We start from the raw sequence: 18,062 nt of genomic DNA, 5'->3' as shown, positions 1-18,062 counted from the left end.
CCGTTGCACGGAAACCAATCATGCCACTTATCGCCCCAGTTTGAAAAGTAATTGCAGGCACATGTGTAAAGGGCAGGGCAATCTTTTCTGCCAATTATGTGCCCTGCTATTAGGCGATTAGCAGCTGGTAAAGTCACAGTGAGGGATTAGCGGTACAGTCCCCTCTCCCATTGCCTTGCCATTTCTGCTTCTCGCAAGGGTGCCTTCTTCCCTCCCCAGGTGCCCATCACTGCTTGACCAGGTGCCTCTCCCAAATTATGTCCCCTCAACACACTTGTCCTTGTCTATAAAAGGAAAAAAGCCTGAAAGAGATCCCTGTAAAACTGCAGTTGAAAAACAAGGTTAGGTCTGCCCAGCCAGGAGATTGCAAACTTGTGTTGACAGCACTATTTGTGAAGGCTGTTTGGTCCCGTGTGTTTCCAAAGCTGTTTATCAACCAGGCTGTGCTGGTCCTTGCTGCACTTTCATGCACATGCTACCTTTATTGTTTTATTTGGCATTCGTGTCTGTGCACATCTGCCCATTTCTTTGGGCCTTATATTCACTAATCCATCTGTCCCTTCATTCTTTAAGCCAGTATTTAATTAAGCATCTATTTTCTGCCTGGCATAGACCTGTTCTTGGAAATTAACATTGACGTCTAGTGGTTAAGAGCTTCAGGATCAAGTTGTCCTGAATTCAAGTCCCAGACAGTTATTAGCTATTTTTGTAGTCAGTGTTTTCATCTGAAAAATGGGGATGGTGGCAGGCTGGGATTCTAACCCTCCTTATCCACCCTCGTTCTCAGCCCCAGTGGATACAGGGCTTCTAGCCTCACATCCCATCCAGTTACGGCCCAACAGGGGTCAACGGCTGTGAGAGGACTTTGGTTGGTTATGTGTGCCCCACTCTGCAGGTGTAGATCCAATGGCAGGGCAGCTCTGCAGGATGTGATGGGGGAGGGGTGGGACTCATGGGACTCGAGGAACTGGATTCACCTGGAAGCCTGGGAGGAAGAAAGAGGGGAAGGAGAAAGGAAGGAGGAGCAGAAACAAGAGAAGGAGAGAAGGAGCCTTCCAAACATGCATCTAAGGCGTCTAGACCAGCTATCCTGTACTGAAGCTACTGCACACCTTGGTTGGTTCAGGGCATATCTTAAACCCGACCACTAAGGATCAAGTCCTGGCTCTGCCCCTTGTTAGCTGTGGGACCCTAGGAAAGTAAAGCCTTTAACGTCTCTGTGCCTCACTGTTTGATCTCTAATAACAGGACTTACCTCCTAGGGGGCTGGCAGAATTCAATGAGTGCGTACACGTAAAATGCTTAGAATGATGTCCAGCACAGAGTGGTCATGAAATAAACCTTGGCAGTTAAGAAATTCTCTAAGTCTCTTCCCACATACTCCTCCTCCTTTCCTGCCTGTGTTTCACCAGAACACTTGTCACTGTCTTCTCTCACATTTTTTTATATTGCTCATTCCCCCCGCTCCCACACACACACCTACTAGAATTCAGGTTTCTTGAAGTCTGGGGTTTTTGTCTGTTTTGTTCATGACTGTATTCTAGCTCTAGTTCCTGGAACAGTGCTTGGCACAGGAAAGGGTCACAATCAATACTTAATGAATGAATGGATAAATAAAAGGATGAACAAGTTATTATCCTATGGACTCTAATTGTGTTCTTGATTAGCTCTGAGTAATGATGGGCTCCCTGCCCAAATTTTCAGACATTGTGAGCATAGTGGTGGTGTTTTATAATAATAGTGGTATCAACTTTCTGAGGATGGAGTATGGTTACATCTGTGAGGTACCCAGGGTCAGCGCCTGGTAGTGACATCCTTGCGTTGTATGGTGTACCGTCTCCTCCAAGACACCTGGGTGCTCACCAGGGTTTCTGACCATGGTGGGGAATCTATGACTGGTAATAACTGAGAGATGAGGGGGGTGCACCCAAGACTGTACAATCTGGTTCTTTGATTATCTCCATCGTGAGGGTGGTGAAACCAGGTAGCCAGCCCCTCGAACTATAGCTCCTTGATGGTGGTTCTCTGGAATCAGTGAGAATTTTACCGTCTTGTGACAAGTTACTACTGTCCATAGACACTCCATCTTAGATGAGACAGGAGTGGCTGGGACTGACATATTTAGTAACTTCAGTTCCGTGGACAGTCCCATAAACGTGCAGGTGCCCAGTTCTGCCCCTGGAGGAGCTGATTCCAAACCCTTGGTGACCACGGTCTTCTTCTCAAACTGCTGGGTGGTGTGTGAGGCCCTTGAATTCTGGCTGATTTCACGGAACAAGGGGTTGGAAGGGATGATCTGTGGAACAGCCAGAGTCCAATCCACTTCGTAAAAGAGGCCGCTAGGTGTTCCATACGAGTCAGGTCATTTCATTTGCGTAGCTGTCTGTGGTATAGAAACTATCAGCAGCCCCCTTTGCTTAACAGGCATCTGCAACTCACTTCTGCAAGGCGAGAGGAGGGTCTTTTTTACTAACATATGAAGACAGCTGGCCAAGAGTTTATGTTCTGTAGTTGAAGTGTTCAGATGCAAGCTCTTTATCCACTACTTGTGTGCTTTAGTTCAGTCATTTTAAAGTGGAGCTAGAAAAAGAACCAGCCTCTTAAAGTTGTCATTAAGTAATCTGATATATGAAAAGTGCTTAGACTTGTGAATTATCACTGTTATTAATGAAAGGTATTACCTAATTATAACAAATAATTCAATGAAGTATAACAAAATTTCAAATAGGTAATAAATAAATAGCAATAAAATAGGAAATTTTTAAATCAAACACTTCTCAATCAATATTACTTTTACTTCTGTACTTTTATTTCATGCGAGTGCTCATTGATGGTGAGTTAAATAGCTCGCCTAAGCCTCTTCTAGGAAGTGACAGAGTGCAAATTAACCTCAGGTGTCTGACTCCAAAGGCTGTGCTTATTGGCAAGAGGGGAAAGTGAGGCTTCAAGAATACTGATCCCTTCTCTGCTAAGGCACAAATAGGCCATCAAGACTGGCCTAAGACTCAGGTGCTTGAACTCCCAGGTCAGTGCTTTCTTCTGTGTCCCCCAGTGAGTCTGTCTGTCATTGGTCGTCGGTGAAGGGGATGATCATATTTCACATGAAGCTGGTAAGGATTCAGCGAGAAAAACATGAGTGTGAATTACTTGGAAAAGTGCCTGGCATTTAATAAAGTTAATAAACATCACACCTCTCCTGATTGTTGATCATGTGTGCACATATCAATGCACAGATGTTATTTTGAAATCCTGCATATGTTTGGCACTGGACTTATTGAGAATGTCTATGAGAGTAAGACTTGGTTCCTCACCTTAAGCAGCTAATAGCCCAGAGAGAGATTCCAGTGAATTAATAATGGCATGTTCTAAGTGTAATCAACTCAGTCTGTGTGGATCAGGGGCACCTTCCTGGAGAAAGTAGCATTTGAGATGATTGGATCATAACAGTGAGTTGTGACCCACAAGAAAAATTCAAGACAGCAGCATGTGCAAAGGTCCTGTGAATGAAGTAGCTTTGCGTGATGTGGGGTGAACAGTAGAATGTTCTACACAGCTGGTGCTCGTGCTTTGTTAAGGGAGGTAAACTAGAGCAGCTGTGTAGAATCTTCATGTATGACCCTGAATGCCAAGTTAAAGATGTGGTATTAAAAGCAATGGGAGCCTTCGAAGGTTTTATATGTATGCCGAGAACAGATACAGGAACAAAAAGCCAGGAACATAGTGGCTCTTTTTAACTGTTGAGTAAAATAATGCCTAGATCATAGTAAATGCTTGGTATTTGTTTAATTAAAAATTTCTTTGGCAACAATATGAAAATCAGATGGGGGAGTTGGAGGTGTATGGAAATCTAAAGATCAGTTACTTAGCTTGATTCCAAAAAAAGAAAAAAAAAACTTTTTGTTGTTTGATTTTTTTTTCACTATATTTATGAATGAATGATGAAATGAATAGTTGTCCTACTTTCTTTGTAAAGAGAGGGATGGTTTCCAGGCATGAAAGGTATATTAACTGAGGACAATAAAGTAGGTGAGTCCTAAAATAAGTAACTATTTAACCACCAAGGAATAATAACTGGGTCATGAGCATCCTCTGGGAATATGCCAGGACCTGCATCTTCACCCATAAGGCTCCATGACAAGCAATGAGAATTCTTTGTCTTCTCTTTTGACATTCTGTGGTCTTTAGAATCTCCTGGGGACAGAAAGTGATTCAGTAGATTCATTACATGAACAAGAACCTGGCACTTTGAAAAGGCTTTAGATGAATTCCTGACCTGTCAAGTAAGGAGAAAATCGTGTTGAAAATACTCTACCATGTCTTGCTCAGGTGTGCGCCTGCTTGCCTCAGCCTCTCCTGATTTCCAGCCTTTCCTGGGAAAACTGGATCCTCATTTCACCTAGGGTGTGCCCTGCAGCCTGTATGAGCTGGGTCTTGGCAACGATAGTAGAGAGTAGTGTACCTGGCTCACCCGCAGGGCCCCTGGACACTTTGCCTTAGGTTTATACAACATAAGGCTTTGAGGTATATGTACTTATTCCTGACCATATGTTTTTGCATGGTGGTTCTCTGGCAGTGTTCTGAAATCATGAGCCAGTGCACCACTACCTGGTACTCCTAATGAGATCAGTGCATCTAGAGATCCACTGCTCCTTTTACTCTCATTGGCCATAAGATCAACTGTTCACTTCTATCTTTAAAAAAGATTATTGAGTGCCTGTCATGGACCAGGCCTGGTTCTAGGTCCTGAAGTACAGTGATCAATAAACAGATATTTAGTTGCCATCATGAAACTCATATTCTGGTGAGGGGGGAAGAAAAAGAAGCAAACAATAAATAAAATAGTGATAAAGGATGACAAATGCCATGAAGGAAACAGAGAAGGAAATGGGCTAATAAAGAATGCACTGGTCATTCTCTGTCATCTCTGAGGAGGTGACGTATAAACAGATTCTGGCAGGATGAATGACCCGGAAGTAGAGACCAGAGCATTCCAGACAGAGTGGAGAGCATGTGCCAAGGCCCAGGTGTGGGGAAGAGCTTGGCCTGCTCTTCCGCACACCTGGGGAAGGAGGGCAGGGGAGAGTACAGTGAGCCCGGGAGAGTGGAGAGGGCGGCAGGGGGGAAGCTTTGCAAGGCCTTGGGGGCTGTAGCCAGTTTCTCTTTTTTGTCATGTGCTAGGAGAGAATTTTATAATTCAAGCCATATTTTCTTTTGAATAGAAACAGGAAAAATAAAATTTCTATGTGGAATGTTGGCATTGATGGGGACAAACAGTAGGACCACAATTTGAGAACCACTGCTGTGGGAGATGGATGCCAATACTACTAGAGGATTACAGTTTGGTAGATTGTTTTGCTGCAGTGAATGTGACAAGCAGCGGCCATGGGAGGCTAGGCAAGACCTCTCCTATGCACCTGTGCTCCTCTGTAAGTGCCTCCCACTCATGCCTCCTGATTGTCCACTCAGTGCCAGATGGGTGTGGGCAAGAGGTGGGCAAGGGAGAGAAAGACACACGTCATCCCTGACCTCATGGGAATCTCGCCCTGACCACTTTAACTCCATAAAAGCTCAGCTGAAGAAAAAGAGTCTTGGGTTTGCTTTTTCTGGCTCTCATTTGGTTAAATTCTGGCAGCTGTCACACATTCAGAATCATTAAAATGTAGTTTTCTGTGCTTAACTTGCTTCCACAGATTAACTTTCCTCAACTCCTTATGGTGGCCCTGACCTTAGTCTCTTCATAGAAGACCACAGAACCCATTAACCGGTGGGTTGCTTTTCATAGGAACAGCAGTTTTATCTACTAGAGACATTGGCAGATTTGGATTACATTGCCAATACATTTATCCACCACAGACATTCACAGATCTGCCTTGCATCATAAATAAAAGTTTCCCCAGGAATTGTTAAGTGATGTCGTTACAGTTACGCTGGCATAAGAAAAACAATGAGACAGATTCAGTAGCTTTTCAGTATGTATTCATAAAGGAACCTAGGGATTTGCCAGGAGACAGCTGACTAGGATTAGGTGAGTGGAAGGAGAGGACTCTTTGATGAGTTGAGAAATTATTAAGGGCTTGAATTTGTGACAAACAGTGAATATCGGGCATACCCCTGTCAGTGTCTCTGCTATACTCAAGTATTCAGCTTTAGCCCATTTCCTGAGCCGTACATAGTCCCAAGAAGGGGGTTTATTTACGTATCAGTTAACTACTGCTGGATAACAGGCAGCCACAGCAGTGTCTCTGGCATGCAACAGAAAGCATTAGTTCCTTTGGAGCCATAGGTTGGTTGGAGCTTGGCTAATTGAAGCTATGTCCTGCTTCCCACCGTATATCTGTGGATGGGTTGGGGTGACTCAGCTTCACTTGTTTCTCATCCTCCTTGGACCAGCTGGATAGCCAGAGCATATTCTTTTCATGGATATGACAGAGGTATAAGAGAGCAAACAGAAATACATGCAAGATTTTAAGACACAGGTTCAGAACTGCACACCGTGTTCTGTTAGCTAAAGCAAGGCATATGGTCAAGCCCAAAGCCAAAGGTGAGGATTTCACTCTATCATTAATGAGGCCTAGATTAGATGCAGGGAAGGGTGAGTAATTGGAGTTCAGAGGTAATTTAATGTTTCATCCACCTATCATTGTATAGGCTTATTTTATTCTCCTGTAAGTTAATGTTTCATTCACCTATTATTGTACAGGCTTATTTTATGTGCCAGACACTTCTAGGCAGCAGGAGAGATTGCCATGTAATAGTCCTACACCACTCATTGGCTAGAAAGCTAAGAAAAAGAGTTCTGGCTGTTGTCTATTCTATGGTCTTTATAATAATCTTATAAGAAGTTCCTCTTCCTTCGTTATGGCCCTCGATGCAGTCCACCCTCCAGTGTGGCCAAAGTGATTGTCCTAAAACGTAAATGAGATATTGAACCTTCCCTGTTTAAGAAGTTCAGATGATTCCCTTTGCCAGAGGATAAACTCAACCTCCAGATGTTGATATTTAAGCTGACCCTAATCTGGATCCCCAAACTGCCCAGACTTGTCTTCTGCCACCTCTCTGGTCATCAGTCCCTCCCCCAAGCCTCCCCTCTTCCTTATTTCTTCTTTGCTGTAGTTAGCCGTTCCCTGCTTGGGACCATGACAGGTGGTGGGTGGGGGCATGGGGACCATGGTATTATTGGAAGGCAGCTTCCTAATCGTACCCTAAACATTAACTATAAACTTCAAATCAAGTTAGTGGGTGGGCCTGAATTTGAGCTGCCTTTTACTTTTATTTAGTTGCTCATGAACAGATACAGAAAGTACAGCTTCTGTCAGAAGAGATTTGTGACGGTTTTGACATAGAGTGGAAACCAACCGCAGTGGAACCCTTGCCTCTTCTTAAAGATGTCCTCATCCCCCGTAGTTCTGGCCACTTTGACTCTCCCAGCACCTCTGCAGCACATTGTGATAGAATGATGTCTTTCTCTCTGTGTCATATTTTCTGAAGTGCACAAACCATGCTTTTTCATTTCTTTCCCTATTGCATAGCTCAGTGGCTAATATGCAGTAGGCACTTTATGATATTTCTTGAATGAATGAGTGAATATATGTGAGTGAATACTGGAGAATTATCTTGAGTAGTGGTTCTCAAATTATGCATATGAAAAGCTTGTAAAGCAGAGATTGCTGGACTCTAACCCCAAGTTTCTGAATCAGTAGGTCTGGCTGAGACCTGAGCATCTCCTTTTCTAACAAGTTCCCAGGTGATGCTGATGCTGCTGGTCGAGGGGCCACATTTGAAAACCACGGCTTTGCCGTATTGATACTGAGATGATTCTCTGTGTAGAAATAACCCCAGTCACTAATTTTGGGTAAGGGAGACACCTAGAGGGGGGTTTTAACAGCTCCTCATTCACAGAAAAAAATTGATGTCTGAATGCCTAGTTTTGCTACCAGAGTAAGGACTGAAATCCTATAGACAGGCCAGTTGAACTGAGTTGACTTAAAAATCATTCCTTGTTTAATCTCTGTGCTAGTGTGAACCTCATGACTGTATTAAACCATTCACAGAGGACACTGTATTAGTGCAGTACCTCAAAAGCCAAAGGAGTATTTTCTCTCTTATTCTTAGATGTCTGGGCTCTTCATACATTAAGGAAATTCACAAGGATGTCACCTCCTAAGTGTCCTTCACCAAAGATCCCCAAGCACCTACCTATTCACATTAGTCTCTGTGGAATGTTCCTTACTTTGTCTAATACTGACCTAGATTATTGTAAGAAGACCTTGCCTTGTGGTAGGCTGAATTAGATGGCCACTGTCAGGGTCATAGGATGCTTTCCATGTGGGAGGACTGAACTGTCACCATCAGGAAGTGTTTCTGGTATGGCAGTAGATAGGTGTGCTTGGGGGGGGGGTTCATATCAGAGTCACTATTTTTCGTATAGAAGCCATTTGATTCATCTTCTCAACACAAACATTTGAGCACCTACTGTATGTCAGACATTGTTTTAGAAGCTGAGCATATAGCAGTCAAAAGAGATGTAGGACTTCTATTCCAGAGGGTTTGGCAGGCAACAAACAAGCAAATGTAATGACTGGTTAGCTGTTGCTGCATAACAAAATAATAAACCATGCTCAATTTTGTAGTAATTATTTATTTTAAGTTCACATAAGCATGGGTCAGATGATTTGAGTAGGGCTCGGCTGGACATGCTCAGGTATCTCTGGGTCCACGGGGATGCTCTTCTCTCCTCCTCCAGCCAATGACTCGCCCATGCACATGCCTTTGAAGGCATTGGTAGAGGCCCTAGCATGAATAAGCTGAAAGGAACAGGGCCTCTTTGGACCTGGGCTTATTGCTGGCACCCCATCACTTCTGCCACATTCTACTGGCCCCCCCAAGTTCGTGTGGCTAAACCCAAACTCAAAGGGTAAAAGGTACAGCTACAGATTGGAGTGAACAGTGGAGTCATGCAAGTGATCACTTAGAGTGTAAGGTCAAGTAGGGCTTTAAGGAAAATGAAGCAGGTTCCTGGCTGAAGAGCAATTAGGGATGCTTCTTTTGGGTGGCCAGGTGTTATGGGATGGTGTCTTGTCATCATCCTGGGTAATTTTAGCAGGCCATCCCATTGGGGGCAGTAGAAATTCAACATTATGCTGTGTTGAAGGCTGTACAGGATGGGCTTCCCTCCCCACTGTCCCAGTTCATCCCGATTATCAAGGGCTCATGGCATACTGATAACTGTTGTGTCTCAGAAGGGCATCTCCCTGGTTAATCACTGTCTGTCCAAATGCCTCATCATGGCAGTACATTCAAAGGGTACCAACATTTGAATAAATTCTCTCTGCTGGACGATACACCAGTTGCCCCCTTCCATATGCAAACACCCATGTGCTTGTACACAAAACACACAAGCACTGCACTCACCCACACTGGCTACCTCCAGACACTCTGAAGTGATGTCTTCATCCATGTCAGTCAATGAGAGGAAAGAAACAGTCTCAATCCCTGGCACCTCAGGAGACAGCTGCTGACTATTGGCTGATTCCATCAATTCCAAAGCCAGGATGATATGCCCAGAAAGGGAGTGTGAACTTGGAATGTGTCTGAATGCAGACACAGCTTCTGGGGCGCCCGCAGCTACAAAAGCAGTCAGGGGTTGGTGGGGGTCTGGGGCTGGAGGAGTAAGAGTCAGGGTAGGTAGGGGGTGATTTTCAGCTTCAGTATTTACTTGCCACCATCAATCGATCCATCAGCTAAAAGACCCTCATTAAGGCGCTGAAGGGAAAACAAGGCAAAACAAACAAACAAAAATGGATTTCTTCTTTGAAGCCTTTTATCATTAGACTGAAAGGAGTTCTGTCTTTGTTGAGCAAAATCTGATACCATGTTTTTGGCAAAATGCACATTCTCTGAGAGTAGAGGGAAGTAGGGGATAGAGGGGAAAGTGACATCGATTTTTATAACAATCTTTTTGGAGTGTTATGTTATTCTTCCACTTTTATTGATGAAGAAACTGAGGCTTGGGGAGTGAAAACATCTTGCCCAATGTAAGTAAAGTCCAGAGACTCCAATCCAGGATTCATTTTGTGGACCAATCTTTTCCCACTTTCCTAGAGTCCATGGGTTTCTAGAGGTGAGCCTTAAGGCCTAAGAAGAGTCTTGAAGTTAACTCCTCGCAGCCCCTAAAATCCAGCCTGTGGGTACTGAGATGGGAAGGAATAGAGAGTGGCCCTTTGGGCACAGTCACCTGAAAGCAGCCTCTCTGCCTGCCAAGAGATTGGTTCTGGGCCAAAGCCCAGGATTTTGGTAAATGCTTGTGCAGGTCCAGCTGGAGACAGTGATCAGGCCTTCAACCAGGCAAATCTACATCCATCTTCACTGGTACCATCAGATGCATGAGATCATCTGAAGCTGGGAATCACAGCCTCCAGTACCTGTTATGGGTCACACCTTAGTTTTTTATAGAGATGACAAAGCTGAGGTGGGACTGGAACATTGCTCGTGGCTGACCAGAGCTTATTCCCTTCCTTGGGGGAACAGCCAACATCTGGCTCACTGGGGGCACTAAGGCACAGCGCCCTCCCTGACTCTGTGAGGCTCATCTCTGAAGGGCCATTCTAGCCTCAGAGCTCTCCTGGGACTGGCTGAGGCCTCTGCTGCAACTGCAAAGTCCTCCACCTCTCCCTCTGCCAGTCTTGTTTCCCTCTCTCTTGCAGTGGTTGCTCTTGAGAACACACCCCAATAAGCCACCTGCACAAATCTCTATCTCAGCACTAAGGAGACCAACCTATCCCACCTGGTGATTAAATGCTGTTGCCTTGAAGTGACACCTGTCACTTTCTGCTCACAGTTCATTGGCTAGAAGTAGTCGTATGGTCCTTGGGTGACCACAGTGGAGCAGGAGGTGCAACTCTGCCATGTGCCAAAAAGGGGGAAAACTGGTCCCATTTGGTGAGTGGCAGTAAGGTGGTTGGGATGGTGGGATGGGGAGACCACAGAGAGGCCCGACAGAACTATAAAATCAACAATACTGCTTAGTGCCTTGGACAAGGCAGTCTTGGACACACTTCATCCTTAGGAGTGCTGCTTGTGAAAAAAATGGCTGGAGCATTTCTGCCCTCTTTACCCCTTATCATGATGGATCATCTCCCGAGCTGTCCTCTGCTCTCTCTCTGTCCCTGGGTCTGCTGAATCCATGGGCTCAGCTCACTTGGCCCCCTGATTGACAAGATGGCTCCTGCCCTGGAATGAAGAAAAATTAGGATATTTCAGAACGCTTTGATCTGAAGCCTGTCTCCACAGTACCCTGTTTTACTGTTGGTTGGTGACTTGGGTATGGGTGTCCACACACTTGGGTTCCAAGCTGGGATGGTCAGATCACCTGTCCAACACTGCGATTGTACTTCTCAGAGGATCAGAGGTGGATGTCTGCCCAGGCAAGAGGACAGTGGAAGGCTGAAAAGACTGAAGAAGCAAAGGCACCCACCTTTCCTGGGCTCTTCTGGGGGCTGTTTTGCAAACATTGCCATCTCTTGGGCCGGTGCTGGCTAATGCAGCCAGGTAGTCAGGTGGCACTGCATCTTTATCAATGACTTTGGGACCACATGAACTGACCTTGTGACCAAGCTGCTAACAATGAGGGAGTTTTTCAGAAGGGCATCAGCTTACATTCGTTGAGTGGTTATTTTGCCACTTAATCTTCACCACAACCTTATGAGTTCAGTACAATTTATATCTTTGTTTAACCAATGGACAGACAGAGGCACAGAGAGCGAGCAGTTTACTAGTCAGTAGCAGAGCTGGGGGTTAAGCTCAGGCAATGTGGTTCTAGTATTTTTGCCCCTTCCTGCCCTTTGCTACTTCTTGATTAAGTCTAGACACCTATTTAATACACACTGATGATTGTCTCCATGTTCCAGGCCCTATGCCAGATGCTGCGAGTATACCCCAATCCACTGAATCTCAGCATGGTCAGTGTCTTGCTCTATTGGATGTCACATCATTTATTCCAATATTTAGAAATGGGGAAATTATGTCTGAAGATATTTGTGTACTAATTTCTACAAGACTATGTAATTTACCTGTTTATCTTATTGCTTTGGCCACCAGGAAGCTCAGATCCAGATAAGAGCAAATATATTAGAGTTTGGGTTTAACATTTCAGTTTTCTGAATTTTTCCTCCTTGCCCAGATTTTTTATTTTGATTGTATAAATTCTACTGAAAATTGGCCTTTATTACAAAACACCTGAAATCTTTTTTTCAAAGGAGGATACATGGAAATGATCAACTAAGATCTTTACTGCATGTTCTTAAACTCCCACTTACCCTCACTCCCATAGCTCCCCACTTACAAAATCCCTTGAGCAGTGGCTACTACTGTTCCCAGTCCCTGAAGGTAGCTAGAAGCCTCTAAAATACAGACAGAAAAAAATAGTTTCCTCAAATCATGGCCTCAACTTTGGTGCCAGATGCACATTTGTAGAGTAGGCAGCCAGTTAGATTCTCACCTGGGCAGTTAATAAAATCTATTGCTCCGTGATGGACTTTTTTTCTGCAAGCTAGAATTGATCTGTTGTCTTCGTGATTTGTGAGATGGCAGGGAAACACCAAACACCATCATGATTTGAGCCACAGTGGAAAAGAAAAAAAAAGAAAAAGAAAAAAAAGAAAAGAAAGAAAGAAAAAGAAAAGAAAAAATCACTGCCAAGTCTTTCCAGGCATAGAATGGGCTGGAACTGCTAGGGTCATTTTATTTGATTTATTGGAAATAAAGTGGATCTTATTAACATTTTAATAAAGAGAATCTTTTGCACTGTGCTGGAAGTGGCCACCAGTCCCCCATGCAATTCCGTTCTTTGGAAAAGTGGCATCGGCCGGCTTTGCCCAGAGTGATTTGTGGGGCTGGGCCCCAACAGTCCAAAAAAGCAAACTGGCTTCCTCCTCGGAGGGGCTCGCTCTCTGCGAGGTGCTCGCCCGTATCTGCCATGCAAAATGAGGGAGCTTTATGAAGGAATCCGTCTTGTAAAGCCATTGGTCCTGGTCATCAGCCTCTACCCAATGCTTTCGTGATGCTGCCGCTGATCTATTTGGGAAGTTGGCTGGCTGGCGAGGCAGAGCCTCTCCTCAAAGCCTGGCTCCCACGGAAAATATGCTCAGTGCAGCCGCGTGCATGAATGAAAACGCCGCCGGGCGCTTCTAGTCGGGCAAAATGCAGCCGAGAACTCCGCTCGTCCTGTGCGTTCTCCTGTCCCAGGTAGGGAAGAGGGGCTGCTGGGCGCGCCCCGCGCCCCGTTTCTGCATTCCGATCGCCTGGTGCCGGCTGGGCAAGAGGGCTTTCGGGGGTCGGGGGACTCCAGGCGCGGCGGCAAAGACAGCTCGGGCTCAGAAGAGAGGTCATTCTCAGCCCCTGACATCCTGGCGGAGGGGGTGGTAGTGGTGGTGGGGTGTTGCGGTGTGCTGGTTTCCCACCCGGCTTTCCTGTGTGTGTGTCTGTGTGTGTGTGTGTGTGTGTGTGTGTGTACTGTATACGTACGTTCGGGGGGAGGAGGAGAGAGCTCGGAGTCCTTTTTTTCGCAGGCAGAGGCGACATTCTCGCCTGCATCAAGTGGGGTAACTTTGATTCACCTCCTCCTCCAGAGGCTCATGCACTGGAGAAAGACTCAGTTGGAGGTGACTCCGAGGAGTCATGGTTTCCTCCAACCCAGTGCCTAGCAGGGGGAGCGCAGCTGCGGTCCGGATTGCGGGCTGCTGGGCTGGAGAGGCTGGCCTGGCATCGCCGACTTCCCGGGGCACCCGGGCCCCCTCGCCCAGCCCAGCGGCGCGCTGGAAGGCGCCTCCGGCCAGCCGAGCAAGCAGAGCGCCGCAGCCCGGCTGCCGCTGTCGCTCAAAGCCGCCCGTCTCGCCCGCATTGGGGTCCATTCCCTCCTTGATCTCGGGCCGGTAAGGGCCTGAGTGTGAGCCCCTCACCCCCGGCGGGGCACAGACCCCAGCCCCCTGCGCCTCCTTTGTCTAGCTCGCTAGAGCTCTGCTTCAGAGCCCAGACTGCCGCTTCTGCTGTGTTCCGGGGCAGGCGAGTGCCGAGCATGGAGAAAAGTTCAAGCCTTGCCCACCCTGGCTGCAGCTGCTTGTTAACCCTCGGAGCTCTGAGGCTTGAGGGAGGGGCCCGCGACCCGGAGAGTGGGCCAGGGAGACGTGGTCCTCCAGCAACCACCTCTGAGATCTCAGGAAGTTTGTGCTCTGGAAAGCAGTACCCTGAGGAGGCCAGGCTGGAGGTGCTGGCTGGTGGCTGAGGGGCAGGCTCAGCCCAGCAGAGGGGCCTGTGGTTGCTGTGACCCGGTCCCCCTGGCCCTCCTGGCAGCCTATGGGATTTGGCATGAGCTAGCAGCCTACAAGTGGGTGGGTGAGATCAAGTCAGGGCCAGGCAGAGAGGAGAGAAGGAGACAGGGAGTGCCTTAGGGTGCTGGGAATGGGTGTTGAGTTCCTGCCAGGACTCCAGGGTGCCAGGGGAGGAGGCACATGTGTGAGTGTGTGGGTGGGGTGAGAGGGAGGGTGAAACAGCTAGAGTCCCAGGCAGTGGCTGCCTGGGTTGTAGAGAAGCAGTGCAGCCTTCTAATGGGAAACCACTGCTGCCTCGGTGTTGGGGTTAGACTTTGGAGATGGGTCAGTGTCCCAAGAAGCAGTAACCATGGGAATGACTCAGAGTTGGCGATAAGGATGGATGATGGTCCCTGGGGCAGAGTAAGGGGCCTGGTTGCTGAGCCCCCTCCCTGACTCATGACTTTTTTCTTCCGTGGATACACAGCCCCCATTCATCACTGCCTGGTTATATTCCTCTTCTACTAGGGTTTTGAGCTGATTCTTTTGGGGTTCCTGTAGCTTTAAGTCCTGCCGCAAATCCTATGCTTGTCTGTGAACCAGTTTGCCACACTTTCTAAAGTCTAGCTACCCCTGAGGTGGTATGTGTGTGTATATATCCCATTTTAGTGAGGTAGTTCCGAGCATGGCTCTGATTCAGACGGATCCTCCGTGCCATATGCTACTTGTACCACCTGGGCACCTTGCTTGACCTCTCTGAGCTTCAGGATTCTTCACGGTAAAGTAATCTTATCACCTTCCTAGGATTGCTAGGCTGATTGGGTTGCATTCAACAGGATGTCCTAGGTTATGCATTTAGCGCAAGGCCTAGCACTCTGGGAGCTTTCGGTGTCGGGGAGCACTTACCGCTGCCTTACTCAAGACTTTACAGGCCTTTGCTCCATGGGCATGTTTTGACCTTTGTTTGGATTCTAGGATTTGCCCAAAGTTTTATATTCCTTTGAACAAAAAAAGACCACATGACAGTACCCAGTAATCCCTATGCACTAGGAGTTTACATGATGCCTTTTGCAAAGCAACCGGTGTGTCTCCTCACCCAGAGCCTGGCTGGCACAGGTGGCTTCTGAGTTCTGAAAGCTCTCAGCTCTCTATTCCTTTAGGATGGGAGACCAGAGGTTTTACCACGAATTCAGTTGCCTGCTCTGAGAGGCGTATGTCTCAGATTGTTATCCAGAATCAAGCAAATATCCACATCAGGACAGTGATTGATATCCTGGTAGCAATAACACCTTGTCATGAAATCATTTTGGTGCAAATCAGTGAACAGGCTAGAGGTTCAAGTGCAGAGCTCTGTGTGCCATAGCAAAAAGTGGGGAGAGCCTTGGAGGCTTTGAGTCACCAAGCAAAAACAAAACTTTCCTGAGGCAGAGAGAAAACAGAAGAAAGGGAAAAACAATGTAATACAGCAAATTACTCATTCGGCCTTAGTGGTGTTCAGGCAAGTATGTGTGTGTTTTTCCACCACCCTTGTAATACGTTGAGTCCAGGCTTTGAAAGCCATCAATCTCTGTAAGTTTTTTGGCTAGGTTGCTGTTTTGGGCATTTTGGACAGGGGAAAAGGAATTCCAAGCAACAATGGCTGGAAGCTGGCAAAGCAGAGAAACAGTCACCTCTCTTCTCCCCTGGGGCGTTTTGGGAAAGGCCATCCCAGAAGTGGCTTCTGGAATTTGGCTATGATAAATAACGAATGTGAAACAAATCAAGAGACGCATGAGCTAGAAATTCCACTGTAAATATGACTCCCCCCCCCAACCCATTTTGGGAATCACATCCAGCCTAAAGTTCTAACAATGAATGAGTAATCCCCCAAGAATTAGGATTTTAGGGAGTGGTTCAGGTTTGGAGAGCGTCACTTGGGAGTGACTAAAAATGTTCCATTGAATTCTGAGATGTTGATTTAAAATGGGGAGGTCTTTCTTGGAGTCAGAATCTTAATTTTCAGGATTTTAAGTGAGAATCTGTGTCTACTAGTGCCCCCTGCAACTTCGTACGTTATGTTTTAAGAGCAGTGTTTATTTACAGAACCCTTTTGATGAAGAGGAAAGACCGTGAGAGTTGCAGAGGGCATCTCCTGTTCTGAGATGGGTTCAACATATGACAGCCCATAACATTTCAAAAGCATTGGGGAAAAAGAGATATAAGTGGTTGAAAGGAATTGCAAAGTGGTAACATTCATATGTCTGAACAATTTTTTCATCAAGTCCCCAAAGAGATTTCATAAACTGCAAGGCTGAATATGTGATCTAGAGTTTATGTAATGCCACATTCTATATTAAAAGCCCCAATAGTCATCTTAGCTAATAGCTCCTGCTCTGCCTCCCTCCCTTCTCTCCTTTTCTATCTTTAGCCCTTGGGTTTTCCATTCAATAAAATCTATTTCCTTCCAGAAATATCCTGTATATGTTACAGTGAAATTGCCCAACAAACCAATGTACCTAATAACTGCATTATCTAAAAGTATCAGCATTTAATGTGTACCCTGAGTCTCAGTCTGAAGTTCACTGTTCAGGTATAAGTACAGCTGAGCTCTTGAGAATATCTTTCTTTCTTTCCCATCTTCCAAAAAGATAGTTGCTTGGGGAGTCTAGTTCATTTCTATTTAGTGGAAGCTAAGGAAAAGGACAAACTATGGATTCAATTCACATCTGAAAGACAGTAGCCAACAGTCTTTCATATTTCTGTGTTTGTGTATGTGTGTGTTCATCTCTGTGTGTTTTGATCTTGTTTTAATACCTGTTGAAAAATTTCTCCAGAAGAGGGCTCCATCCACAGCATTACAAAATTCTAAATCTACAGCTCATATTTTAAAGAATTCAGTGTAGAAGCTTCATCAAAACCAAAGTATTCACTATTTTCAATTATTTTCTGCAAGCTCTCCCAATTAGAAGTCCTGTCATTTTGCATGGAGTGTCTTTCCTCCTTTCGCCCTGTTGTAGTTGCTTCTGTTCTGTTTTATTCTTTAACCGTGTGTATCCTCTGAGTATTAGAGCAGGGACATGTCAAAGACCCCGGTAGACAGTGCAATAGGAAATGTGAGGAAGTTCCAAAATTTTATGGCGCTTGACTTTGGTTAGACCGGGTTTTACTCTTTAGGCAGCCAGACAGCAAGCACAGGTCTGCCTGTGAAAGGAGATGATCTTTCCCATTAGGTAACTACCCAGAAAAGCAAATCATTAGCCAGATCCATTTGCTCTCCAATACCAGCTGAAAAGGAGAAGGAAAAATCAGTCTGTCATCCAATTACAATAATCAGTTGGGCAGAATCAAATCAAGTGACCACTGGTTTTGGCACTGTTTCCGCTTAGCTGTCGGCAGGGTGCCCACACGCCTGGGAGAATCTGACCGTCCTGAAGGATGCTGCCAATACAATTCCCCACAGCCTGTCTCCTCTGCGGCCCACCTGGGGACCACAGGCCTGACTCCCCCTTTCTGAAAAGACTCTAAAAATTATAACTGGCTGGGCTGTAGGGACCCCCCCACCCCCCACATACACACCTTCGCCAACTTGAAGCAGTGGCTTTATCCTAGGGTTAGGGTGGAAACTGATTTCTTTCTCTACTGAGAAAAGCAGCTAAGGGGACTTTGACATTTCAAACTTGAAATGCAGACTGAGTCAAGGCTCAGGTGACAGATGGGACAAACTTGAAATGCAGACTGAGTCAAGGCTCAAGGTGACAGATGGGACACCCTTTGGCTTCA

The 18,062-nt window shown here is 46.0% G+C and overlaps 1 protein-coding gene across 30 annotated transcripts in view; it reads left to right on the top strand.

The window, feature by feature from the left end:
* CDH13 (cadherin 13) overlaps nt 1-18,062 on the top strand; it is a 1,446,594-nt gene that overhangs the window by 409,208 nt on the left and 1,019,324 nt on the right. For 3 of the 30 annotated variants that reach the window (XR_014804745.1, XR_014804744.1, XM_084957960.1), the window contains exon 1: nt 13,078-13,242. The exons of 26 other annotated variants lie outside the window; for them this stretch is intronic. Coding sequence is in view for 1 of the 4 variants with exons in the window: in NM_001109945.1 (NP_001103415.1) it covers nt 13,198-13,242 (45 nt within the window). In the remaining 3 variants the exon portion in view is untranslated. 30 annotated transcript variants of the gene reach the window in all.

This window comes from Sus scrofa, chromosome 6, assembly GCF_054392235.1.
Source record: "Sus scrofa isolate SSC_HxYL_T2T_F1_AM1 chromosome 6, Sscrofa_HxYL_maternal_Yorkshire_Landrace_v2.0, whole genome shotgun sequence".
Taxonomy (NCBI): domain Eukaryota; kingdom Metazoa; phylum Chordata; class Mammalia; order Artiodactyla; family Suidae; genus Sus; species Sus scrofa.
Note: the sequence above shows the minus strand (reverse complement) of the source record. Positions and strands in the feature narration are given on the sequence as shown.